The sequence below is a fragment of the Trichomycterus rosablanca genome, chromosome 20, assembly GCF_030014385.1.
Source record: "Trichomycterus rosablanca isolate fTriRos1 chromosome 20, fTriRos1.hap1, whole genome shotgun sequence".
Taxonomy (NCBI): domain Eukaryota; kingdom Metazoa; phylum Chordata; class Actinopteri; order Siluriformes; family Trichomycteridae; genus Trichomycterus; species Trichomycterus rosablanca.
In genome coordinates, this window is record NC_086007.1 from 22,285,872 (window position 1) to 22,312,987 (window position 27,116).

At 41.2% G+C, this 27,116-nt stretch overlaps 1 protein-coding gene across 1 annotated transcript in view; it reads left to right on the plus strand.

Moving 5' to 3' along the window:
- Positions 1 to 27,116, plus strand: part of nxn (nucleoredoxin) — a 55,924-nt gene that overhangs the window by 27,687 nt on the left and 1,121 nt on the right. Inside the window, exons 2-7 of the mRNA XM_063016937.1 lie at positions 10,317 to 10,434; positions 15,178 to 15,311; positions 15,951 to 16,051; positions 18,268 to 18,374; positions 20,535 to 20,714; positions 20,825 to 20,949. Coding sequence (XP_062873007.1) covers positions 10,317 to 10,434; positions 15,178 to 15,311; positions 15,951 to 16,051; positions 18,268 to 18,374; positions 20,535 to 20,714; positions 20,825 to 20,949 — 765 coding nt within the window. The remainder of the gene's footprint in view (positions 1 to 10,316; positions 10,435 to 15,177; positions 15,312 to 15,950; positions 16,052 to 18,267; positions 18,375 to 20,534; positions 20,715 to 20,824; positions 20,950 to 27,116) is intronic.

The following is a 27,116-nucleotide window of genomic DNA, read 5'->3' on the forward strand; positions in this document are numbered from 1 at the left end:
TCAACTATCCATCCAAAAGGAATTAAGTTTTAATATTATGTTGGAAAAGGTACGATTGATATTTTAGGTGTTAAATATAACAGGTTATTGCTTTTTCCTATTTCGAAGCCAAAGGAGTGATTGCTCGCTCAAGTGATTTTCTAGAAGTGTGGTTATCTGATGGTTTCAAAACAGAGAGGAGGAAATTTAAGGAGCACTGTTTTATCCATTAGTAAACCTAAATAGATGTGGACCTTTTGTTCCAAACCTGAATGAAGGAGCAGGCATCAGTCCAGATTCATGTCCCTTCCATAACTTCCACAGCAAAGAGCACTGAGTTCATGTGATTATCACCATAGCAAATGTTTGGATGCCTCTATGTGAAATCAAATCTATTTGGTTTGTGGTCTGGACCAAACTCCATTATTCATTCATTATAAACATATTTAGTTTATCAGTAAAACGTAAGTGCCTTATATCATCTACCAATCAAATGAAGTTGGAAATGTAGATGGGAAGCACTTTTGCCTTACAGCAAGAAGGTCCTGGGTTTGATCCCCAGGTCTGAGTCTGGGTTCCTTCTGTGTGGGGTTTACATGTTCACCCCATGTCTGCATGGGTTTCCTCTGGGAGCTCTGTTTACCTCCCACAGTCCAAAGACGTCCAAGTGAGGTGAACTGGAGATACAAAATTGTCTCTGACATTAAACTTGAACTGGTGAATCTTGTGTAACTGCCTGTCCTGTCATGAATGTAACCAAAGTGTGTAAAACATGATGTTAAAATCCTACAAACAATAATAAATAAATAAACCATGTTAAGATCATTGCAGTGCAGAGAATGGATTCACCACCCAGATAACATGTGGTCAGTATAGTAATCCCTGTCCAATAATGGATGGGGTACAGGGGGCCACAAAGTGTACAGAGCAACAGATGGGCTACATTTAGTCATTGTATATCTGCAAAGTTTGCTACAGGTTTTCGCTCGGGTCGACCGTTCACACCTTTGTTACTTGACCAGTTGAGAAGAAACCCATTCAAGAGAGAAATGGAGGAGCTTCTTGCACTGGGTTTCCTCTAGCTGTACTGCGGGCAGCTTTATGCCACAGTCATGGACTGATTCATGGTAAACCAAGCTTTAACGATCTGCCAGTGTTATTTGTGCCCGACATTAAATGAGCGGCAGTGCTGTGGTCGGATTTCACTCTCTCCACCCCCGTGTGAAGGCATTTAATTCTCCACGTTTGACTGTACCGTGGTAGGACTGCAGTTTTCCTGGGCTCAAAGAGTTGCTCTTTTCTTCAGAATGTGGAACACATTACTGGCTTTATGGATCCCAGTAACATACCAATCTAGCCGAGTGCAGAGTGGCAGTAAAGTGTGGTGAACATGAGTGTGTTTTTTTTGCTGTTTAATGATGATGGGTTAGGATCACATGACTGGACTGCAGCTTTAATGAAGTGATCTTGTATACAGCACATGCTGTTCATGAGAGGATTACACACATGGTATTGATGTGTTCATGATTCTAACTAGAACCTTGCAAGAACACTACATTCAGATGGACATTCTTGACTTCTGCCAAAAGAGTTTTTTTTACATTTACGGTTTTGGCATTTTAGCAGACGGATTTATCCAGTGCAGTGACAGTATGCAGTCTGAGCAACTGAGGGTTAAGGGCCTTGCTCAAGGGCCCAACAGCGTCAACCTTGCAAAACCTTGCGGCCTTATGATTACTAGTTCAGTACCTTAACCACTAGGCTACAACTGCCCAGGTATTGACGTGCACCTTGCTGGTTTGTTTGTGGGCCAAGGTTTTTTCACACATTACTGGAAAGGTCGTGTCTCCAATCACATCCTACATACCAAATAGTATTAAATATAGGAACAAGCCTAGCACTCGGGTGGCACAGCAGTCTAATACACTAGCTCACCACAGCACAGAGTACGAGCTCTGCTTAATAGACACAACCGGCTATGTCTGAGGGAGGGTGTGGTTTCCCCATAATGCTGCTGTAATAGCGACCTTTGCTGTCTGGTTGATATAACTAAGATACATATACAGTGTATCACAAAAGTGAGTACACCCCTCACATTTCTGCAGATATTTAAGTATATCTTTTCATGGGACAACACTGACAAAATGACACTTTGACACAATGAAAAGTAGTCTGTGTGCAGCTTATATAACAGTGTAAATTTATTCTTCCCTCAAAATAACTCAATATACAGCCATTCATGTCTAAACCACCGGCAACAAAAGTGAGTACACCCCTAAGAGACTACACCCCTAAATGTCCAAATTGAGCACTGCTTGTCATTTTCCCTCCAAAATGTCATGTGATTTGTTAGTGTTACTAGGTCTCAGGTGTGCATAGGGAGCAGGTGTGTTCAATTTAGTAGTACAGCTCTCACACTCTCTCATACTGGTCACTGAAAGTTCCAACATGGCACCTCATGGCAAAGAACTCTCTGAGGATCTTAAAAGACGAATTGTTGCGCTACATGAAGATGGCCAAGGCTACAAGAGGATTGCCAACACCCTGAAACTAAGCTGCAGCACAGTGGCCAAGATCATCCAGCGTTTTAAAAGAGCAGGGTCCACTCAGAACAGACCTCGCGTTGGTCGTCCAAAGAAGCTGAGTGCACGTGCTCAGCGTCACATCCAACTGCTGTCTTTGAAAGATAGGCGCAGGAGTGCTGTCAGCTTTGCTGCAGAGATTGAAAAGGTGGGGGGTCAGCCTGTCAGTGCTCAGACCATACGCCGCACACTACATCAAATTGGTCTGCATGGCTGTCACCCCAGAAGGAAGCCTCTTCTGAAGTCTCTACACAAGAAAGCCCGCAAACAGTTAGCTGAAGACATGTCAACAAAGGACATGGATTACTGGAACCATGTCCTATGGTCTGATGAGACCAAGATTAATTTGTTTGGTTCAGATGGTCTCAAGCATGTGTGGCGGCAATCAGGTGAGGAGTACAAAGATAAGTGCGTCATGCCTACAGTCAAGCATGGTGGTGGGAATGCCATGGTCTGGGGCTGCATGAGTGCAGCAGGTGTTGGGGAGTTACATTTCATTGAGGGACACATGAACTCCAATATGTACTGTGAAATACTGAAGCAGAGCATGATCCCCTCCCTCCGGAAACTGGGTCGCAGGGCAGTGTTCCAGCATGATAATGACCCCAAACACACCTCTAAGACGACCACTGCTTTATTGAAGAGGCTGAGGGTAAAGGTGATGGACTGGCCAAGCATGTCTCCAGACCTAAACCCAATAGAACATCTTTGGCGCATCCTCAAGCGGAAGGTGGAGGAGCGCAAAGTCTCGAATATCCGCCAGCTCCGTGATGTCGTCATGGAGGAGTGGAAAAGCATTCCAGTGGCAACCTGTGAAGCTCTGGTAAACTCCATGCCCAGGAGAGTTAAGGCAGTTCTGGGAAATAATGGTGGCCACAAAAAATATTGACACTTCAGGAACTTTCACTAAGGGGTGTACTCACTTTTGTTGCCGGTGGTTTAGACATTAATGGCTGTATATTGAGTTATTTTGAGGGAAGAATAAATTTACACTGTTATATAAGCTGCACACAGACTACTTTTCATTGTGTCAAAGTGTCATTTTGTCAGTGTTGTCCCATGAAAATATATACTTAAATATCTGCAGAAATGTGAGGGGTGTACTCACTTTTGTGATACACTGTAAGGCGTAGTGTTCTGTACGCGTTACGGCTCTCTGTGATAATCCACCACTAGCCGTGGCCTGCCCGCATTTGGCATTTCCTTATGATAATGTGGATTCTATCCATCTCCCAATAATAATGTAGATCGATGAAGTAATTGTGCTTAGTTAGCTCAGTGTCTAGGGTTCCTAGTATAGGCTTTGCATCCACCTCAACCCTGACCTAGTCAAGGCAAACTGTCAGGCTTCCAGAAAACTCCAGAATACTAATATGGGCTTTGCCAAGATTTCTACCATGTCTGTCATGGATTTTCACAATTTATACATCAAATTATACATCATTATTTTACACAGTTTACACTACCAAGCATTCTGGGAAAATACACTACATGGCCAAAAGTATGTGGACACCAGATCATGAGTTGGCCTCATCTTTGCGACTGTAACAGCCTTCAATCTTCTCTGAAGGCTTGTCACTAGGTTTTAAAAGTTAAAGTTAAAACAGCATCTGTAAGTTCAGGTACTGGTGTTGGACAAGAAGGTCTAACTTACAGTTGACATTCTAATTCATCCCAAAGGTGTTCAACAGGGTGTTCAAAATGAAGCAAAATAATAAATTGTTTTATATGACACATCATTAAAGTTGCTACTGAAGCACCCAATGTCAGTGATTGCAAGGGGCATCCACACACCTTTAGTCACACATTCTAGCTACAGACAGTAGTCCGTTTGCCTGTTTTTGACTATTTATAGCGGTGTGGAAATCATTGACCTGGGTCATGTATTTAGGAATGTGGAAAATGGGACAGGACAAGAAGCTTCTCACATCTAAAGTTTACCTCCTGAACCTCCCACACTTTCCCTTCCTGTACAGACTTTTTCCTATTCTTCCTGTTTTGCAGCCCTAACCATATGTCATCCCTTTTTATAGTGCATGTTCGCAGAATCTAGGCTAACACATGGGCGCGTGTGTTTTATGGAAAGCCTCTTCGAACAGGACATTTCTGGATTTCAAGAAATCTACTCAGCTGCATTGTAGCAGGCTGTATACTTAATAGTAGGTCAAAATGTGGGTTAGTATGTGATTTGGGTCATTCATCTTCAGTAAGGTCCTTATCTTGGACAGAGTTGAATTGGGTCCAAAACATACAATATACACAAGGCGGGTCACTAGTCTATTGTAGAGCATCACCCACCCACCCAATTACTTCCTTATTTTGTTGGCTATGCAATGCAACTGTTCCATCTAATGATTTCCACAAACTACTGACCTTACCATCATGGATCCAACACTGTACTTAGTGGTTGGCAGCATATCATTGTGTCTCGGAGGCATGAAATATAATGAAAGTTGACTTTTCAGACAATATTGTGTTTTTCATTGAGAAAAAATGCTGTGTAATGTAGGCGTGCAGTGACATTGCAGACTTTTAAAAGTGCATTGCAGCCATCCTTGGTTTTAAGTCCACATCAAAATAAGATAGTGAAATAGGGTTCGTTCAAAAAACTAGTGAGCTGCCTTGCTGCCCTGTCAGCACCATGTCTTTGAATGTGCTTCACAGTCGCCTAAACACTTATTTTTGAGAGCCTCAACCTTGTTAAAACTAGTACTTGCCCCTGCTATAAGTGGGAACCTTTGAAAGATGATGGACGAGGATGATGTAGCTGGTGTAATTTGGTGCAATCAGCCGCTTCATGCTGTTGCTAATGTGCAGCGACCCCATCACTCTCCTCGCTCAGTGAGACCAGACTGAAGTGATTTACTGGGCTGTGCTGTTTTTGAGCCTGTGCCAGTACACTGCTCAAACTCTGTATATTATCAGCGGTGAGAGACAGAGAGTTCCTGGAGTTCGTTTTTTTTTACTTTCACTTTTTCATAATCTGGTTCTTCCATCATTCATGATGCTCCTGACTGGTTCAGTTTGACTATGGCATCTGACTTGTGACATCTGACCAGTAGCTTGTTGGAGATCTCGTTCCAATACCACAGCTGTTAATATGATGAGGGTCCTTCTTTGCGACTGTAACAGCCTCTTATCTTCTAGGAAGGCGTTCCACAAGATTTTGGAGATGGCTCTGTGCAGGCCACCAGACTTCAGTCAAAGCATGTCTTTATGAACCTTGCTTTGTTCAGAGTTATACAGAAAAGGGCATTCCACAGGCTGTTGCTCCAACGTTAGAGGACTCATTTGTTTATATGATTCATTATATGCACCCGTTAGCAAATGGATGCCACAAACACATGGCTTCTTGCATACTTTTGGCTACATTTCTGGAGTAAATATCTACCAGGTTCTGGTTCTGGCTAGAACTGAAGTCCTACACCTGCAATTTTCCCTCTTTAGTTTATTTGAGGTCTGGACTTGGTCAGCTGGAATCTGAATAAACCAGTTAGAAAGGCATGTAAACAGCAATCGGGCAAATGTGACATCATGCCGTTTTGCCAAAAAGAGCTGTCTGTTCTGAGACTAAGCAGGAGGTTTCTCGTTTTCTGTTCTTTCAGCTCTCGCGTTTGAAACTGAACTCGCACTGCGTAAAGCTTCTAACATGCTTCAGAACGGGCACAATGACTGCATTTGTTGGGGACACTTGGTGGGTTGTGTTTGTACTATGCAATGTGTGAAGGTTCCCAAACAGAACTCCTAACCACAGTGTTTTTTGTTTAGAAATCACATGGTCAGTTGCATCGCTGCATGAAGTTGCTTGTTGCTTTGTTGGCCTGCTTTTTCCCGCACTTTAGCAAAAACAGCAGCATGGTTTTTGTGTAGCATAGTCTTATGATTGCGTCCTAGGAGGGTATATTTGGCTGACACATGCTCCCATGCTCCCTGCGATGCATGCACAGTCCATGACCCTTTCTTATTCGCCCATACTTTGGTGAATTCACGCATGAAGCCTGTCTTACGCGGCGTAGACTTCACCTCCTTGTTTAGTCCAGTATTTACCAACCCAACAGACTAGTTGCTGATCTTGTCTGCTGCAGGCCTGCTAGGGGGCGCCCAGGTGACCAGGAGCAGAGCTGAGATTTGAACTCGGAGATTGTTAACGGAATATCCCACCGCACCACCTGGGCACCCCTAGTTCTTTGTATTTTCTATCTTTATTAGAAGCCGACAGTTTTACCTTGGCAGCCTTATTTGGAACAAGTTTGAACTGGTAAAATGTGGTGATGTTCAAATAAACAGGCCACACGGGTGGTGCCTTGGTAAAATATCTGGGGTTCAAATCTTAGTGTTATCAGTCAGTCGGGCTTCTACACAGACTCAATTCCCTTTATTGTTGGGAGGTGCACTTGTCAGTGCACTCTGAGTGCTGGTCCCAAGCCCAGATAAAATAAAGCGGGTTGCATCAGGAAAGGCATCTAGTGTAAAACTGTGCCAAGACAGGTATGCTAACCAGAATGATCCTGGACATAATGCCAATCCATTGCAGGACCTTGACCCCTTTCTGCATCCTAAATAGACACCCCCCCTCAAACATAGCCAATCTTGTCTGAATGTAGATGCCTGACACCACTGTGGATTCAAACCGTGTATTTCAGTGGTAGTTTACCACTGTGCCACCCAAGTGCCCATTTATTTACCTTTCTAATAAATAAGACTTTACTTAAGGTAAAAATACGAAGGTTTGTTGTACTTGCACAGTTAAAAATGATCAAATAAATAATGAAAACTGCTCTAGATGGCGCTGTTCCAAAATCCACTCTAATTCCAAAAAATTGTTTGAATTAAATGATGTATTTTATTTGCATTATGTACAAATTAAAAAATCGACAACTGCAATTGAGGAACATTTATAAATCTAAGGACAAATATAGTGTTTTTTTGCATTATTGCCCAACTCTGGTTTAAATTTGTGCAGTTTGTTGATTTCTGTATTATGCCTGTATATAAACTTTGCCTGCTGTTATTACGATCAGTTGATGTGTGCTGTAGTGACGTCCTTTACCAATGCTGCCCTTCATACAGTATCTCAGATCTGTCTTCACAGTACACGATCGTGCTTGTGGGAGGATTTGGAACATGAGAAAGTTGCCTGTCCCACAGTCATCGCACAGCCAGACCATGACTTTCTAAAACTTCTTTGATTACACTGTCTCAAGCCATGAGAAACCGCAAAAGAAACTTTGGGTTTGACAATAAAAAAAAAAAAAATTTGATCTGACATGAGACTTGGAGAAAGCACAAGCAGTCAGAAAGTAAAAGAACAAACGGCTTCAGAAATGCTTTTCATTCACCAACGATTTTCAGACGTCCATGGCTGCTCTTGCTGCTCTCTGATGTTCCTGCTTTGTACATGTGTAGAACGTCTATCAGTGAAAGTCTTTTAGCTTTTTAGAGAAAGCATATATTTCTGCTTTATAAATAATAAATGTCTGTAAGTTCTCATCCATCTTTCAGCTTTCTCACAAGCGTCCCTCAATCCTTAAAGTCAGGCTCTTCTGCACTTCTCATGTATACCGCAGAATTATTTACCTCATTTTGTTCTTTCTCACAGGAAGGGAAACTGCGCACACAGACTGGGTTTGAGTTTGGATTTTGTTTTCCATTAAGCTGACTTCTTTTCTTTTAGTGCTTGAGTTTTCCACTGCCTCGTTGGCTTTGTGAAGCAGGATGGCACAGAGACAGATCTTTCAGTTTGGATTTCCTCACGTGTCTGATTCTAAACTTGAATCGGCCTTGTAGCTGTCTGATTCTGACTTTGAGCTCATTTGCCGCTGCTTTTCTTCAGCTGCTGTTTAATCGGGTTGGCTGCATTTCCAAACCTATTTAGTAAAATACTGATAAAGGAAACACGGTCAAGATACTGTTAGCACAATTGTAGAAAAGTGAGGAACATTTTTATTTGTCATATATACATATACAGGTGTACAGTACAGTGAAATGCTTTTCCCACATATCCCAGTTTGTTTTGAAGCTGGGGTCAGAGCGCAGGGTCAGGAATCGAAAATCTTCCTATTGATAGCCCAAAGCTCTACCCACTAGACTACAACTGTCCACTTGTTCTTAATAGAATAGAATTGAATAGAATAGAATGCTTTTATTTGTCAAATATACATATACAGGTGTACAGTACAATGAAATTCTTTCTTTGCATATCCCAGCTTGTTTGGAAGCTGGGGTCAAAGCGCAGGGTCAGCCATTGTACGGCGCCCCTGGAGCAGACAGGGTTAAGAACCTTGCTCAAGGGCCCAACTCTCAACCTTTCAATTGATAGACCACATCTCTACCGACTAGGCTACCACTGTCCCTAAACACAACTTCCCATACCGGGAGTCAAACCCGGGCCACCTAAGTAAAAAACAGGAATACTAACTGATAGTGGAACTACTAATGGAAGTGTTGATGAAAATAACAAAAGAAGCTCTCTAGAATGTGAGAGAAAACTGTTAAATTACTCTAGAAGAATTAATAGATAATCAATTACTACTTAGAAAATGTAGATCCAGTAGTCATGTTCCAGTATTTTAAGAATACTGGATCTACATTTTCCAAGTAGTAATTGATTATGTAATAATACATCTAGTGTAATTTACCATAGCACTGTCACCTCACAGCAAGAAGGTTCTGGGTTCGATCCCAATGTGGGGCGGTCCGAGTCCTTTTTGTGCAGAGTTTGCATGTTCTCCCCGTGTCTGCGTGGGTTTCCTCCGGGAGTTCCGGTGTCCTCCCACAGTCCAAAAACATGCAGTCAGGTTAATTGGAGATGCTGAATTGCCCTATAGGTGAATGGGTTTGTGTATGTGTGTCTGCCCTGCGATGGACTGGTGCCCCGTCCTGGGTGTTACTGTGTGGTTGCGCCCATTGAAAAGCTGGGATAGGCTCCAGCACCCCTCCCCCGTGACCCTGATTGGATAAGCGGTTAAGTGAGTGAGTGAGTGAGTGAGTGAGTGAGTGAGTGAGTGAGTGAGTGAGTGAGTGAGTGAGTGAGTGAGTGAGTGAGTGAGTGTAATTTACCATCTTTCTCTCACAAGGGCTGCTTGGTTAATAGGTCAGAAAGCAAGCAGTGAATATAAATAGCAATTTAAGAACACAAATACGCTCTTAAGTAAATACCTTAACAACTATGGCTATTTCTGTTATTAACCTTGTTATGTTTGCAGCCAGTCAGGAAGTGTACTTTGCTTTGGAATAAACTGGAACACATGCACATATATAGGGGCTGAAGATGCAGTGTAATTGGTATAAGAGGAAATTGATCAAAACATAAGCAGTTTAGGTTTTAAAGTCCAATATATCTCATTTAAATCAGTTCTGCAGACTAAAACAATTCTACATCAATGTGAAAGTCTTTAGAAGACCATGTAGTTGTAGTGATCACTACTAAAGTTGGTGCAACCAATTATTAATGCAGTTACTTTTTTACATAGGTGATATACAATAACAGAGGCAGTCAGACAGGGTGCAGTTCCTTCCATCACACAGCTCTAATGATGGAACATAGACGAGAACAAACGTTTGATATCTATGAAAGATCGATTTGAAGATCTGATCAAAGACAGAGCTGAGTCAACACTGCTGAATGTATGGAATGTGTTTGTGCTGGAAAACGCTCCTGTCCTCTGAGGGAACAGATGGACACCATATTTTAAAAATAAGCTCCACGCAGGCCTCCATCTAATGACTTTTACCGTCTTCTCTTTCTCTGTACAGATGAAGCTATGGAACAAGTACAAGGTGACCAGTATTCCCTCATTGGTGTTTGTGGATGTAACTACAGGGAAAGTGGTGTGCCGGAACGGCTTGCTTGTTGTGAAAGACGACCCTAAAGGTGAGTGCCACCCACACCAGGACTGTAAATAAAATGCAAAGAATTGGACACCCTTTCATTTCATTAAAAGACCAGTGTGCTGTGACTTTTTTTATTCAGTGACCCTATTTTAAAGGCTCAGATTGTTAGAAAAACAATGTTTTCATATTTAATTATAAACCAGTGGGGATATTTGGGGATATTTGCACAAGTGGTGGAAGATTCACAGGGGGCACAGCGTGACTCTCCGTATGTAATTCTGCTCCTTACTAGAAATAATAATAAGTGATTACTGGTCAATTGTTGGCATTAAATGAATCTTAGGCAAGTGAATAGTTTACATTTATCAGCCTAGAACCCCATAAAGATGATTTAGCTTTAATTATCCCATCAGCCATGTCAAGAATGATCATAATGGGCTGCTTGGTGGCGCAATGATAAAACACGCTAACCCACCAGTGCTGAGATCTTGGAGCTCTTAAGTCTTCAGCTATCAGCTGGCCGGGCACCTACACAGACGATTGACTGTGTGTCTGTAGGGGGCGGGAAAGTGGCTGGACAGGAATCTCTCATAACTGCTGCAAATGCTGAGTGGTTGACGGGGGATAATGGAGATCAGTGCGTGATGCGGATTTCCATTTTAACTCTCTTTGTTCAGGTGAAAGAAGCACACATGTCGGGGCTGCACACATGTCAAAGGGGGGTGTGTTAGCTAGGGCACTCCTTGGTCAGGTGTAGAGGTCGACATATGATCAAATAATTGGATTGGGAGAAAAATTTAAAAAAGACTGAAAGATAATAATGAGTTGTTTGCTGATGACTCTCTGAATTCCGGAACTTAATAAATGATCTGACTCTTCAGACCTCATGCTGCCACTTAACACCCATGGGCTTTCCTATACAACTGACTGAGGATCTAAATATGAAAGGCTATAAATAGATATCTCACAACCATACAGCTTTATAGCTCACTATTTCCAGTGTCACTTTAGAGGCCGCTCAGGTGGCGCAGCGGTAAAACATGCTAGCACACCAGAGCTGACATTTCGAACTCGTCATTTCGAATCTCAGCTCAGCCATCCGGCTGGGCTGGGCGGCTACACGAACAACTATTGGCTGTTGTTCATACAGGGTGGGAGTCGGAGCCAGAACCTCATAACTGATGCAATTACGACCTCTGCTGGCTGGTTGATGGCGCCTGCACAGAGTCGAGCGATAATGCATTGATGTCGCTCCGTACACAAAGCTGATCCTCATATGAACTCGTCTCGTGTAGGTGAAAAGATGTGGTCGGCTACTGCACACGCGTCGGAGGGGGAGTGTGTCAGTCTCGCTCTCCTCAATCAGGAGTGGAGATCAGCATAGGTAGAGAGGAAGCGTAATGCAATCTGGTAATTGGATACGACTAGATTGGGAGGAAAATTGGGAAATTGCAGGACCAATAAAAGAACTGCTGGGGAATGTTGATGGGTTCCTTCCGTGATATCCGAAGATAAATGATTTCATTCTGTTCTGAAAGTTCTGACATTGTCTTTTCTACTATGAAAAAGATAAAGTACGACTGTTCCTCTATAAACCCTAAAAAACAGCTTTCAGCTGTCAATATTTCTACATCCTGCTCTAAAATTACTCATCTGTCAGTGGATTTATTAGGACTCGTTTGGCATGTGTGAAACTCCCCCTGTGAAAAAAGCCTATCCCATGAGCTGAATGACAGATTCCTGGCTGGTCTGATAAACCCAGGCACTGGCAGTAGCCGTACTCATACTGAATGATCCTGCTGACTCATTAGTGCACTTTTTCAGAGGTGCTGGACCAGTAATGAGACTAGATGAGCCAGGACGAGACGAGCCGCTTCTCAGTATGGCAGATTTCTCCCTCGTCTTCACCAGGCTGCTGGATTGGAGTGTGTTTGTGTGTTTGAGCTGGAGCTGGGGGGAGTGGATGGGTAAAAGTTGGAGCAGATAAGTGTTTACCTGACGTCTGTGTGCATAAAGAAAGTGCGGGCATGTTTCAGATTGCATTACTCTCTCTCTGTGTATGTGTGTGTGTGTGTGTGTGTGTGTGTGTGTGTGTGTGTGTGTGTGTGTGTGTGTGTGTGTGTGTGTGCGCAGTCATGCTGCAACCAGTATAAGGATTAGTAAGAATATATTGACAGGACGTGTGTAAACGTTTCTATATGCAGTAGCTGGAGTGATGGGAGTGGTTTAGTAATGCTGGATTGTCAAGGGTTTAGTTTAGATTATATAAGAGTAAAGGGTGGGTGTTTGCGTCTGGCTGGCGTATGCAAATCAGCTGTTTAGGGCAGACGTAAACGTTGGTTCATCAGTATAATAACCTAGTCTTTAAAGTCTAGTCTTTACATTACATCTTGTAAACCACAGTGGGACCAGATTGCCACCATTTCTATTAATGAAGTATATATCGTTTTGTGTTTTGTTTTGATGCATTGTTTGTGTTGCCTGGGTTACGGTAAAAATCATGGACAAAATGTGGACTTGAAAAAAAGTTCAAAGTCCACCACCTCAAGAACCCATTTTAAGTCACAGCGCTGCCACTCTTCTGGTTGGATGCTCAACAGATCTCCTTGCTGCTGCAGCAGCACCTCCTACTGTCTGGTTAAGATGCTGACACAAGCAGCGAAGGAATACAGAAGGCATAGTGTATTCCTCTATACAGTATATTTATGCAAAGCCAGCATTTCTTAACCTTTTTCCTACTTAACCCACCTGTGATTAAATTTTGCAAGCTCACCGGTGATGAGATTCTGAGCTCTCCGAGTTCGAATCTCGGCTTTACTACTGTTTGGCTGGTTGCCCCTAGTGGGCACGATTGTCTGTGTTGGCTACTGGTCTGTGTGGTGGGAAAACACCAGAGTAGAGGTGGGTGGGGTCTTCAACGCTGTATAAGAACCCTGGTTAGTAGCCTGAGGAGTCTGTACAGAAGTGGGGGAATGCAGAGATAAGTGCATGACTCTACATGTGTGAGACTGGCCTCAAGCACGAATCTACTGGAGCGGGAGCGTATGGCAGGCAAAAACACCCTCCTGGGATATGATCAGGGTCCCCACCAGTGGAAGACTAATTGGCTGTGCTAGGTTGGGAGATAAAGGGAGAAAATGCATAAATGAAATAGCAAAATGAATGCTTTAATGATTATCATGTAGAACAGTACCATATAATCAAAGTGTAGATTATTTTTAAAGTCCACTAGCAATCCTTTAGAGCTAAATATGCTAATCATATAGATTACCCAGTATCTTAAAGCTCTTCTCAACATAAGTTACTGTAACAAGGTCGACAGATCTACCTTTATATAGCATGAAGCAAAATGTCTGATTTACTCTGGTACAGAGTTAAACATAATCAATTGTGACCAGTTTGCTTTTCCAGCATCTCCACAAAAATGCTTAATAGATTCCTTTATAACAGTTTAAACATGCAGTTGTTTCTTTGCTTGTGCTTTAAATTAGTTCAACACAAAACAGTTTCTTCATTTGTCAAGCTTTACAAAGTCTGTAACAGATGATCTGAGCAGATGATCCGAATTAAGAAGAGATGCGGATATCACTCACACTTCAGCAGCACAGAGAGTGACTCATGCCCAAATCCAGTAAACGAAATTCCATAGCCAGAGCACAGGGTGTCGAATGTGCAGTCGGATTTCAAGTTTGTGTCCCTATGATGCTGAAATGTGTGTCGTATCTGCATATGTGTTCATAATTTAAATCAATCGACTGATGTTGGAAATTAATTTAGTTGAAATATTAAACCAACTTTGTGAATGAAACATTAAATCCTTAATTAATTAATTAAAATGGTTATTGATGAATCCTTATTTTTTCATTTAAAAAAAAGTATTTCTGAAGTGAGACGATGTTTTATTAACCAGCAGTTTACCAACAGTAACCGTCCAAATATGTACAAACAATTTTACTACCACACGTATATAATATAAGTGCAATGCCGAAATGCTCTAACTCAGGGTTTTTAAAACTTTTTTTCTAGTAACCCACATTTTGTCTGGGATTTTTACCGTGACCCAGGCAACACAAACAAAACACAAAACGAAATATACATAATTAATAAAATTAATAAAAATGGTGCCAATCCGGTCCCACTGTGGTTCACAAGATTACCGTAAAGCCTCCACAAGAGGTGTTTGTGTACAGGTTCATTTTGTATTTATGTGCCTGTTAAAATTTGTTCATTTAATTATTATATTTCTTGGCTCGCGACCCACCCAAGGGTTGTGGCCAAGGGTTTGAAAAGTCTGGCTCTGACTGATTTAATAAGTACAAATTCAGTCTATAAGTCTTGTTGCTATTTTGTGGAGTGATGTTGGAGGTGTAGCACAACTTCAAATTGTCAAATTGCTAACAATGCAACCAAACGCTTCTTGTTTTGGAACAAGAACAGAAGCTATGATGTTATAAATGAATTATATTAAAAAAATCATATGCTTTCAACTTCAACAATGCTTTCAACAATGCAGCAACAGTTTAGGGAAGGTTCATTCCTGAACCACCAAGCTCTATAAAGACATGAAGAAAAGCTTGGTTTAAAAAGTCTTGTGAGAAAAGAGCAGCTGTTGTTATAGACACTCTGTTTTAATAGCATTTCTTTTTGAAATTAGATGTCCAACAAGCTCATGGTCAGGTGTCGATTGGACACATGAACTTTTATTACAGTATTACTATTACATAGACAGTCAATGCGAGTTTGTGCTGGTGTGTTATTTAGACTCTTGTTTTCTGCCTCCTAGGTCTGGAGTTCCCGTGGGGACCGAAGCCCTTTGCGGAGGTGGTGGCCGGACCCCTGCTCAGCAACGATAGGCAGACGACGGACAGTACTGCCCTGGAGGGCTCATATGTGGGCGTGTACTTCTCAGCACACTGGGTAAGAGACTCTTGTGCATTTTGTAGACACTTGTAATGACCTTCCTATCTAAAAATTCAGTGCACTGGTTACGTTTTGATTAGCCCTGTCCGACAAAGAAGGACTCCACTTCATGTACTAACCTTAAATAGCTTTAAATTGGGAATGGGGAATGGTGCGGATCAGCAAGCTGGGTAGCAGTCGTGAGTCATGGACACGAGCCGCTGGGTGAGCAAACCTGTTGATAAACATTGCAGTGCCAACATCTGGGACCGCTAGTGCAAAATGATTCCAACTGCCGTTTAACGTTCTTCACCCTTAAAGAAGCTTGGAGAGCAAACAGGCCATTTGGTGTAATGGCTTCATTCTCTATTTGTGTTGGGGGGTCTCTGACTCTGGCAGTTGGCATGCCATTAAAAAGGGGGGTTGTGTGGACAGAATCTGACTTAAGCAAACCCAGCACCAGTGCACACAACCCTTGATGATCCAGTGATGAAGACATGGAGGAAGTCATATTTCAGCTTGGGTTTTTGTTTGTGGTGCAGGGGGCCTGTAAATTCTTAAAGTGTTTTGACTAGCATCTAGTTCGGCTGGCCTTGTGTTTTTGCTCATTTGTGTGTGTGTGTGTGTGTGTGTGTGTGTGTGTGTGTGTGTGTACAGTGCCCCCCATGCCGTAGTCTTACCAGAGTGCTGGTGGAGTCCTATCGGAAAGTGAAGGAGGCTGGACACAAGTTTGAGATAGTATTTGTCAGTGCTGACAGGTAAGACTCGTTGTCTTTTGGGCATTGTTTTATTTGTAGAGCCAGTGCATAAATGAACCAGTTAGCATGGCGTTCGGGTGGCGCAGAAATGCAATATGCTATTTCACCACTGCAGAAGCCAAGGTTTGCGTCTTAGCAGTGTTACCGGCCTGGTAAGTGTTCAACAGAAGAATCAATTTCAATTGTAGAATCAATAAAGAAATCCATTGAAGAATCAATTTCTTGTTGCTGCACCGGTGACTTCTACAGTCTGGACTAGTAATCAGAAGATCGCTGGTTCAAACCCCTCCACTGCCAGGTTGCCACTGTTGGGCCCTTGAACAACGCCCTAACACTCAATTGCTTGAACTGTATACTGTAAGCTTGCTTGGGTAAAGAGGTCTATATTAATGCACATGGTTTTGGTATGGGATATCCAACAAGCTCATGGTCAGGTATCTACATACGTTTGCTATAATGGCAGAAGACAGGGATAATGGGATCAGGGTGTTTGTCTTCAAGGACAAAGCTGCAGGTGAAAAAATGCAGTTGATAGTCCAATCGTGTCGGAGGGGGAGTGGGTTAGTCACGGCTCTTCTCAGTTGGGTGGAGGTCAACATAAGTAGAGGGGAAGGGTAATGCAATCAGGTAATTGTGGAGAAACAAAAAAAAACAATGGCAGTAACAGTTAATATGAAACTTAGTGTAACAGACGACTTTTTATTATCTGCACACACATTGTACCCAGAAATATTCATTAAAACACATTACACAACTACTATCCAAGTGCCAGTTTAGTCCTTCAGTTGCCCTTAACTAGTATTTTTGGTCTTTATTTCCCACGCTGACTTCATGACCCTCTTCTGACTTGGAGATGTAAATGTACCATGGTTATGAAAACACACAGAGCACACACAGTCTACTATTCCAGCCCATTCATTACCTCTGAGACCCATGTTTGAGGGAGGGCGTTCTGTATGGGGTACAACAGCTACACCTGCTGTCTGGTCATGGTGCTTGGATTAAAAAATACTTCTTGGTGTAGGTCTGTTCATTTAACAGCTCTGTGTTGGAATCTACCACAGGTTGGTCAAATGAAGAGCCCAATGTCTGCACACACGTCTGATGGGGGAATGTGCTAGACTATGTTTCATTTTGACCAGCCAAAAAGTGCCGCTGATCATTAATATTGCTTACATTTACCAATTTCTGGTAAAATACAGTCACAATACCAACATTTATGTATTGCATTTGGGTAAATCTGTGATTAAACACTCAAAATTGAGAGCTACATTAACAAAACTAGACTAAATCGCTAAAAATATTATATAAGAAGTAGGACACCTAACCATGATCTTTTTACAAACCATAGGCATTGATAACAATATGGAGTTATCATGCGCCAACCAAAAACAAGAAGGTCTGGCACGCAGTTGACTTTCCAATTCATCCCAAAGGTGTTTAGTCGGGTTTAAGTCCATGTTTTGTGCATATTGCTCGGGTTCCTCCACACCAAATCCTTCTAATCATTCTTTATAGACCCCTCTTTGTGCACAGGGGTACAAAGATGGAACGGGAAAGGCCTTCTTCCAACTTCTGTCCAAACTTCTGTCACCAAGTTGAAAGCATGTCATTCGTTTATGTAGTTTTTTTTTTTACACGTTTTCTATGGGTGTGTCTACACCTAAGCTGAATAGATAAGAGGTGTGTCCACATACTTTAGTCCATATAGTGTTTTACACTTATAATACACTGTATTAGTTGTAGCTTTTATAATGTCTACAGTTGAAAGGATGTTATTAATGTTTAATGTTTATGGATTTGGAATTTCCAACTCGGCTCATGTGTCTTAACACTTTTAGCCATATAGGGCATTACAAAGACATTGTGTTTGATAAGAGATCATATATAAGGAGAGCTATATTAGGTCTCTGTTTATGCTTTTTATCCGCAGGTCACAGCATCGCATTCCCCGCGATTGTAAAACTTAAAATAGAATGTAATCTGACACTTTTGGCCATTAATGTTATTCATTGCTTGGCCTCAGGAATGGATCACTTTGACTCGTGGTGTGTCCCGGACCATGTGTTCACTCTGGGTCCAAACAGAGTCGACTGTAACAAAAATCCTGATTTGAAAACACCTTTAGACAGGACTGGAAAACTGACTTAACGTTATAATACAGATTTTTGGTCAACTTTGCTTTAAATTGAAATGATGTGGTGGCTTTTTTGCAGGTCAGAAGATTCCTTCACACAGTATTTCAGTGAGATGCCGTGGCTTGCCATGCCGTACACAGACGAGGCCAGGAGGTCACGCCTTAACAGACTGTATGGCATACAAGGTGTGTGAACGTCAGTTTGTTCCCACAGGGATGAGATGTGGTTTTTGTGGTGAGAGGGTTTGTGAAAATGATTGAGGGGATACAAGAGTCAGAGTTTGAGGAATGTGGGAAGCTGGTCAAGTTTGCTATTAAGTTACTAAAGAAGGCTGTTTTATTTATTTGGTTTATCCAAGCGGTGTGTGTGTGTGTGTGTGTGTGTGTGTGTGTGTGTGTGTGTGTGTGAGCGCTTTGTCAGATTCTTTTCCTGCCTCTGGGGAAACTAGCTTTAACCCTACGACAAACAGGCCTTTGAAATGCAGACACTGATAACAGCTGTGTATTTTACTAGTTCCTGCAGCTGTAGCACCTTCTGCCATTATAGCTTCATGTTGTTTCAAGGACTGTGGTCACTTTTGATTGGCTGGTTCTATCAATACGATAAAGCAGGAGGAATTTTAAGCTTTGAAAGAAGGAAACAAAATAATTAATGCATTATATTAACAAAAGAGCACATTCGCTTATAATATAAAAATCAGATTTAAATCTGCAGTACCAACAGCTCCCTCTTGTGGAGAAACTTCTTCCTACCAAACTCAAGTACATAAGTTACAAATAGCCACATAAACTGCTTGCTCTTAAAATCACATCAAATGTACAAAGTCACATTATAATTAATATTTGACTCATTATTATTATTTGTATGTTTGGTTTCCACTACATAGTCCCAATTTGAATTTATCCAGTTCCACCAACCCCTTTGGTGATCCCTGCTGCTTTGCAAACTCTTTCGCTGACCTAGAAAGGTCACAAGTTGCCCACATCTTTTATGTCACAAACTTGTGACCGAATGGGCAAATATTTCCATAATTACACTCCAATAGTCTTGTAGAGCTCATAGGCTTATAATAAAACAAACACTCACTGTGGATTAAAGTGTGATTGAAAAGCTGTGAAGCACCACTTTAGTGTTTGGTGGAAGATGGGCTGTACGGGATCATTTTCATAGGTTGAATTCTTCTTCCGTCAGCTTTTTTCCGGCTTGTATGCGGACTCGTCTCCACCTGGTTATCTCTGTGTCTCACTTTTCCCCTGTGAGCAGCATGGGATTGTTGGCTTTTGGCCAGGTTGAGCTGGAATGAGTGGAATTTTTGTTGACGCTGACTGAGGGATGCTCGCTCTTTCATTCTGAGTGAAGCTGATAAGAGCTAACATAGAGCCTTAGCACAAATCTCAAATAGGGCTTAACAGCATGCAGACAGATCTGTGTGTGTGTGTGTGTGTGTGTGTGTGTGTTAATCTTCAACTAGGCATGTATCATCTCCTGAAGACCTGCAGCTCTGCGTATTAGAAGTGTCTCCCTGATCTGACACTTTCAATTCAGCTAAACTAAATCTTTGCTAACAATTTGCATCAGGCATATTAATTAAAATTAAAATTCAGAATGTGCCGTGCACTTCCGGAATTTGGTTTGGGACATTTCAGACAGCCAGTGCTGGACTACATGAGCCATAACTATAGAATAAATAGAAGCTACAATAAACAGCACAGCTACCTTAATGGTTGAATGTAAACCTAGAACATCCAGCGACTATGCGAGACTCTGTCTCAAATACAAAAATACTTGTCTGTGTTTTAACTCACACCCCCGTCTGTGTCCACAGAATTGGTTGGGAGCTTTCCAAACTCAGCTACCCGAGTCGTGTTTTTAGCTCCTTTACACTTTGACATCTTGGACATTTTGACTAACCGATTGCTAACTGAATTGCCATAGGATTGCTAGGACCGCCTTATAGGCCAGTAAACATGAAGCACTTGAACGCTACGCGAATAAAAAATGGTAAATAGCTAAACGCAAACCTTATAGCTCGAAACGGGAAACTCATTTCACGGTCTGTGAATTGGGTAAGACCCTAGCCATAACACTAGACTCAAGTATTCCTCTTCCACTGAAGTTGCCGCATGGGTCGGATGGTAGTACTCGCTGTTACAGCAGTGTTAATGTGTGTGTGTGTGAGTGTGTGTGAACGCACTGCAAATTCATATTTAAGGTAAAGTTCCTTGTGATAAAAGATGTCTTAAAAATATACCCCTAAGCCCCCTTCCCTTGCCACCAGTACCAGATAGTAGGAGTCACTGTTACAGCAGTGTTAATGTGTGTGTGTGTGTGTGTGTGTGTTGCAGGAATCCCCACTCTAATTCTGCTGGACACGGAAGGTCACATGATCACGCGGCAGGGCAGAGTGGAAGTGCTTAACGACCCAGAATGCCATCTCTTTCCCTGGCATCCACGACCTGTCCTAGAGCTCAGCGAGTCCAATGCAGTGCAGCTACATGAAGGTCCCTGTCTCGTGCTGTTTGTGGGTAAGCTATGTGCACGGGTGGGAGGTTGTCACTACACTCTCCTGAGTCATCTATCTTTCCTTTCTTCTCTCTGTTTATTTTTTTATGATTTCTATGCTCTTAATTTGAAGATGCTGAGGAGGAGGGAGAACTGGAGCCAGCGAAGGAGCTTATCCAGCCAATTGCTGAGAAGATTATGGCCAAGTACAAAGCCAAAGACGAGGAGACCCCACTGCTCTTTTTTGTAGCTGGAGAGGTGCTTATGTTCATGTAGTTCTTTCATGTTTGGTTTTATAACCTCATTTATCATACACTATATGGCCAAAATTATGTGGACACCCATTCTAATTATTGAGTTTAGATGTTTCAGCCTCAACCATTCCTACCAGGAAGATTTCCTGTTCTAGTATGAGTGTGTCCCTGTTCACATAGACACAGCTTGATGAGTTTGACATGGACACAACTGGTCCGGCCATAACCCTCACCCTCACCAGTCTCATGAAACACTTTTGGGATAAACTTGAACCTTAATTGTGATCCAGGTTTTGGAACAGAATTTGGAATATGAACCAGCTCATCTGTGGGTGTTCACATACTTTTGGACATATAGTTCAATACGCTTGCTGTTAGGAGTAATTTACTTTTTGCAGCTTTGTGGTTCTTTTAGCAAACCGTCTTCATATCCCAAAGATTATGAGGGTCCCCCGATGAACTTCATGAGATTCAAGTCAGGAGATTCAAGTCAGACTTTGTAGCTTCTGTGCTTTTTAATCATCAATCTTGTGTTTTTATGTTGAAAATTGTTGTCCTGTCATGGTACAATGGCTTATTATGCCTCAGTACTGTTTGCCGAGAAGCAGCTTATCATGATGCACCCACTACCATACTTCACTGGCTAAGTGGCTAAGTGTGTAGCACTGTCGCCTCAGAGCAAGAAGGTCCTGGGTTTGATCCTCAGGTGGGGCGGTCTGAGTCCTTTCTGTGTGGAGTTTGCTTGTTCTCCCCGTGTCTGTGTGGGTTTCCTCCGGGTGCTCCGGTTTCCTCCCACAGTCCAAAGACATGCAGGTGAGGTGAATTGGAGACACTAAATTGTCCATGACTGTGTTTAGTATACCCTTGTGAACTGATGAATCTTGTGTGATGGGTAACTACCGTTCCTGTCATGAATGTAACCAAAGTGTAAAACATGACGTTAAACATGAAGTCCTATTCAAACAAACAAACCATACTTTACTGTATGGTTCTTAATATTGAAGTCTTAACCCTTCTCTTCTTTTTTCTACTGACCATAATGAATTCCTTCAAGAGTACCTGGATTCATCTAAATTCTAGCATATGTACACTTAATATTGGCATCTTTAGATTTCATTAAATGCAGTGGGATGTAGGAATGGACAGGATTGTAGGGCAGTTCGTTGCTTATTGTTCTCTGTCCTCTGTTATTGCTGCTTATCTGGTGTTCTTTCACTGACCTTATAAGAGTTCACAACTTAGTAACAGCGATCATAATTTCTCGACTCGTCTTTTCCAGTTGTTTTACTTTCTCGCAGTCACGCTCTCTTTCTTGTTTACTCAGGAATCACAGCCCCTCTGGATTGCTCTTCTTACAGTTTATGTTTCAGAAGTATTCGTCAAAGTATGCACACTTACTGTAAACTAATACCAGCTGCTTACAAACACTGTGCAGAACTGGACACACACACATACACACACACACACACACACACACACACACAGCAGACCATAAAGTTGTACTCAGTGCCCCCTTACTGAAGTGTAAGCCATTTTGTATAAAGTTTCCAGTATTCACACTTGAGTAAGAGTAACAGTTACTTATGATAAAATATTACCTGATTGCATTTTTGCTTTCTCTTTACTGTTGCTGACCTCCACTCTGACCGAGGAGAGCCGCAACCGTGCAGGCGCCATTGATCAGCCAGCAGAGGTTATGAGTTATGAGGAATCCCCTCCTGTAACCAACTTAACTTGGATGAACCTGTCATTGTCCATGAGATTTGAACTCATGAGTTTGAGATGGCAGCTCTGGAGTGCTAGAGTGTTTTACCGCTGCGCCACCTGAGCATTCCAATGTGGGATTCTTACAGAGAATTTAACACAAACTGTTTTCAGTGCTTCTTTTTCTGTGCAGTTCTGTGTGGAACTTCTGTTCCTGCTGCCTTTAGGTCACCCTGCAATTCCTTTTACATGACTGCTGGATTCTGTTTTACATTTCTTATAATTACTGTCTGAACATGCTTGGAAGTGTCACAATATTTTTCACAACATAATACAATAGCATTCAATACAATTCATAATTGAGTCAGGTGTACTGAGGTGTTTACTATGGCTCTTAATCTCATTTTTATTTAAGTGTCCCTGAGAACTTTAAGAAATTTCCTACCCATGATTGCTACTAGTCATGTAAAATCCTTGTAACCAATGGCAACATCTTTTATAATGAATTCAGGTGCATTTTGCATGAATTCGTGTGTGTGTGTGTGTGTGTGTGTGTGTGTGTGTGTGTGTGTGTGTGTGAATTTCAAGTGGATACTGGAAGTATGTTAAATACCCCACAGTGTATATAAGGGCAACGTTTTTGAGCCTCATGGGCTTCCAACCAGCTGCCGCTTGTCATGACTAGAGATAAACTGGTGTCTCTGTGTGGGGTCAGTAATCAGAGATCAAAGAAACTGTTTATCCCACTACGGAATTCCTTTTTTTCCATTTCCTCGCATATGCTTTAATCAAGCTAATGAAATGATGGTGTTTCTTAGTAAGATAAGAAGTGTATAAATGTCATGTATTTACAGTACAAATAACACCCAATCATCAACCCAGTCTTAATCCACTGCAATCCCTAAAACCTGTCTGAGAGATTTTTAGAAAAATGTAGAACAACAAACATTCTCTAAAAAATTGTAGCAAATTGTGAACTTGGTTTAGAAAGCATTTAGTTATTTTCTTTATCCATGAATATATGGACTAAAGCATGTGGACAACCCTCCTAATTATTCAGGGGTTCCAGTCACACCCATTGCTAACGTGTATAAAACCAATTATATAAAATAAATCATATGCTTCCAGCTTTGTGGCAACAGTTTTTTTTTTTTTCTTTTTTTTCTTTCCTGTTCCAGCATGACTGTGCCACTGTGCTCTAAAAAAAGGTCAATAAAGGTTGACATGGTCAACGTTGTTTAACCATGTTGGTGCAGAGGAACTCAAATGGCCTGCACAGAACCCTGACCTTAGCCTAAATTCCTTGATTTAGATCATTCTTGGGATGATTGAGGCCTAACCTTGTAAAAACATCAGCACAAGAAATCTTTGTCAAAAGCTTTATAGAGTGGACTTTCCATGTCTAAGTGGGCACTCAGACATACTTGAGAAAAGCCTTCCACAAACTCCATACTAATACGCAGCATTTTGGAAGAGCATGTCCAACAAGCTTAAGGCCATACAGTATTATGTTGGTGAGTTTGAAGTAATGTTTCGAATTCCTTTCTTAAACCCCAAAAAACATGTCAACTGTCGTCCTTGTAATTGTAATCACTTATTCTATATTATTTAGGAGAAGTAGAAAAAAGCCTGGTTTTGTTTATTTTGCAGTATCATTAGTGTCTCTTGTACTGAAACCACCTCTGAAATGAACTATTGAGAATAAATAGTGTGGTCTTTGTTTGTTCTTGTCTTATCAGATAGCCTCACAGCATAGAATCTGACACACATTAGCAGAATAAATCTTACATTGTGTGGCTTTATGATCTAGCAAACAAAGTTCACACAGTCATAGATCGAACACACTCAAAACCAGGCAGTGTGTGTGATTGTACGCACCATATTTAGATTAACATTCCCACAAAAGAAGACGTGCTGTGTGGTTCAACATTAACAGCAGGCAGCACTGGAGATGTCAGTGACGGATTCCAGTTCTCTTTACGTCGGCTTCAGGGTTCTCTTTGATTCAATCTGGATTGTGAATAATTTATCATAAACTAAAATAATAACCAATTAATAATTTGTTTCCTCTTCAAGCATTTGTGAACGAATTCCTCCTCCTCCACCCTACTGGACAGATCCAGCCCAGCTGTACTATACATACACAATATTGGCCAGAAGTATATAAACACCATACTTGTAGTACCATTCCAAAACCCCCAAAGACTTTAGTGTGTGTCTGTGGGAATTAACAAGGTTTTAAAAGGTCAGGTACCAATGTTTGTCGAGAAGGCCTGGTTTGCAATCAGTTTTTTTATTTATCCCAAAGGTGGAATTAAGGTCAAAGCTCTGTGCCTGCCACTAGAGTTTCATTACACCAACCTTTAAACTGTTGACATTAAGGGATTTATTTTATATGAATTATTTTATAGACCTGTTATCAATGGTTGTGGCTTTAAAACACGGTTTCTTCTCATGTTTTTCCCCTCACGTCAATTTATAACTTGCTTCTGAAATACTGTAGGAAGGTATGATGATTCTGACCTTTGTTGGAGAGAAAAGTGACAGGATGAACCTCCTGGAATTTACATACCATTATTTTGGTTAAGTGTTTTCTCCAGGTTTTGACATGTTGTTTAGAATAGTATAGATGGATTCTCCTGTTACAGATAAGAGATTGCTTGGTGCATTGTCCTGTAGCCTCAGACTGGACAATAGTCTCCATCTGGACTGTGGAAAGGGAAGTAATTATGAGTAATATCATGGCTTCCTCTGCCTCCTCTGATTCCTCTTTTCCTGCCAAATTACTGGAAGTACGTAATCAGCACATTTGCGTATCTTTGTAATTTTCCACTGCTCCAGTTTTACTGTAGCTAAACCCCTGTTGCTAATTTGTTAGCATTCAGAACTGAGTTTGTAGGTCAGCAGTGAAGTCATGTTGCTGTTCTGAACACATAAAAAGTGTTTCTGATCCATCTGTAAGCAGTTTAGCAACAAGTCATCATCGCCGCCTGCTGACTTTTCCTTTTTAGGTAGCGGAACAGTCAAGCAAACCTTTCAGAGGCCTGAAATCTGATTGTGTGGTTTAATGCATTTACTGCTACGTGGAAAAAAGCTCATGGTGCCATTGGAATCAAGTCAGAAGTGAAAGGGACAAATCGAGATTAACACATCAGGACTTTATATTACCGCCATCTTGTGGCTGTTAGACTTCTGATGTCTTTCATATGAATGTGTCAAGTTAAGGATGAGGAAACAAGTATTCAACTACTTTTTGTTATCTAATATACGTCCATTGTATGTAACTATTTTTTAACATTTGTTACACTATGTTCCTTCAAAATTTGAGACATCTGTTGTGAGAAATAAGCTTTTTGCAGTATTCTGGTTTATTTTTTGATATATTCTTGAATACATTTTCAATAGGAGTCAGGTAAACCAATATAATTCAGACTGAAGGGGCCATGCGTGCACCTTCAACTTCTATTTTCAAAACCAGTCTTGAAATATTTTGGCTTTATATTTGGTGTTAATACTTTGTTGAAACATTTAGATTTAGTTTAATTTATTAGATTAAATTTTCCTTTATTGTCGCTTCATTCATTCTTCCCTGATGTTGTGTGATATGTAATGTCCCAGGAATGTAGAGAAGCAGCCCAATATCATGATGCTCCATCATGCTCCATAGTATTTAATATGAACTGTTTCTTCTGCCAGAAATGTACTTCAACATGTTGCTATGCAACAAAACATAAACCAATGTACTGTAGTAGTGGATTAGTGTGTAAACTGAAGCAGAGCTCATTTTCATTTTTTTTCTGCATCTTTTTTTAACAGTTGTGTTCATTGTGCAGTTAAAAATAATGAACTCTAGGTGCAGTAGGGTTGTTGGTATAAAACAGCATGCACTTCATTAACTGTGTATAACTGGTCATTGTCTGCATGAGGTTAAAGGGAAATAACGGGTCCTGAATTTTCTCTCCTATTGTCAGTCTTACCATATGACACACTAAAGGGCAACTCTGTTATACTGTCTAATCTAACCAGTATTCATTCTGTTGGCTAAAGCTAAGAGGACTGTTACAATTACTTTGCAACCCGGACAATGATTAATATAGTTGCGGTGACATGACCATACTGCTACATCTGAAGGCAGCACAGTTATTTCATTTTACCCATCCTAGTATGTTTGTCAACAAACCAGATTACATACTTGAAATTACTTGTTCTATAATTAACAATTATACAGTTTATATCTAAAGCATTTGTGTTCAATAGCATTTCTGCTTTTGCTCTGGTATCAAATTACTACAAATAATTTTTAAAACCTACTGGTATTTGTATTAATTACCAAAATGTAATGACCATTGCACAGTTCTACAGTATAAACAGGTCCATAGTGACTGTAGGCCCTTAAAAGGTTGGACCTTTTAAAGAAGGCTGTTACATGCTAAATTATTAATAGTAATTTATATTCTTGTCGACAAG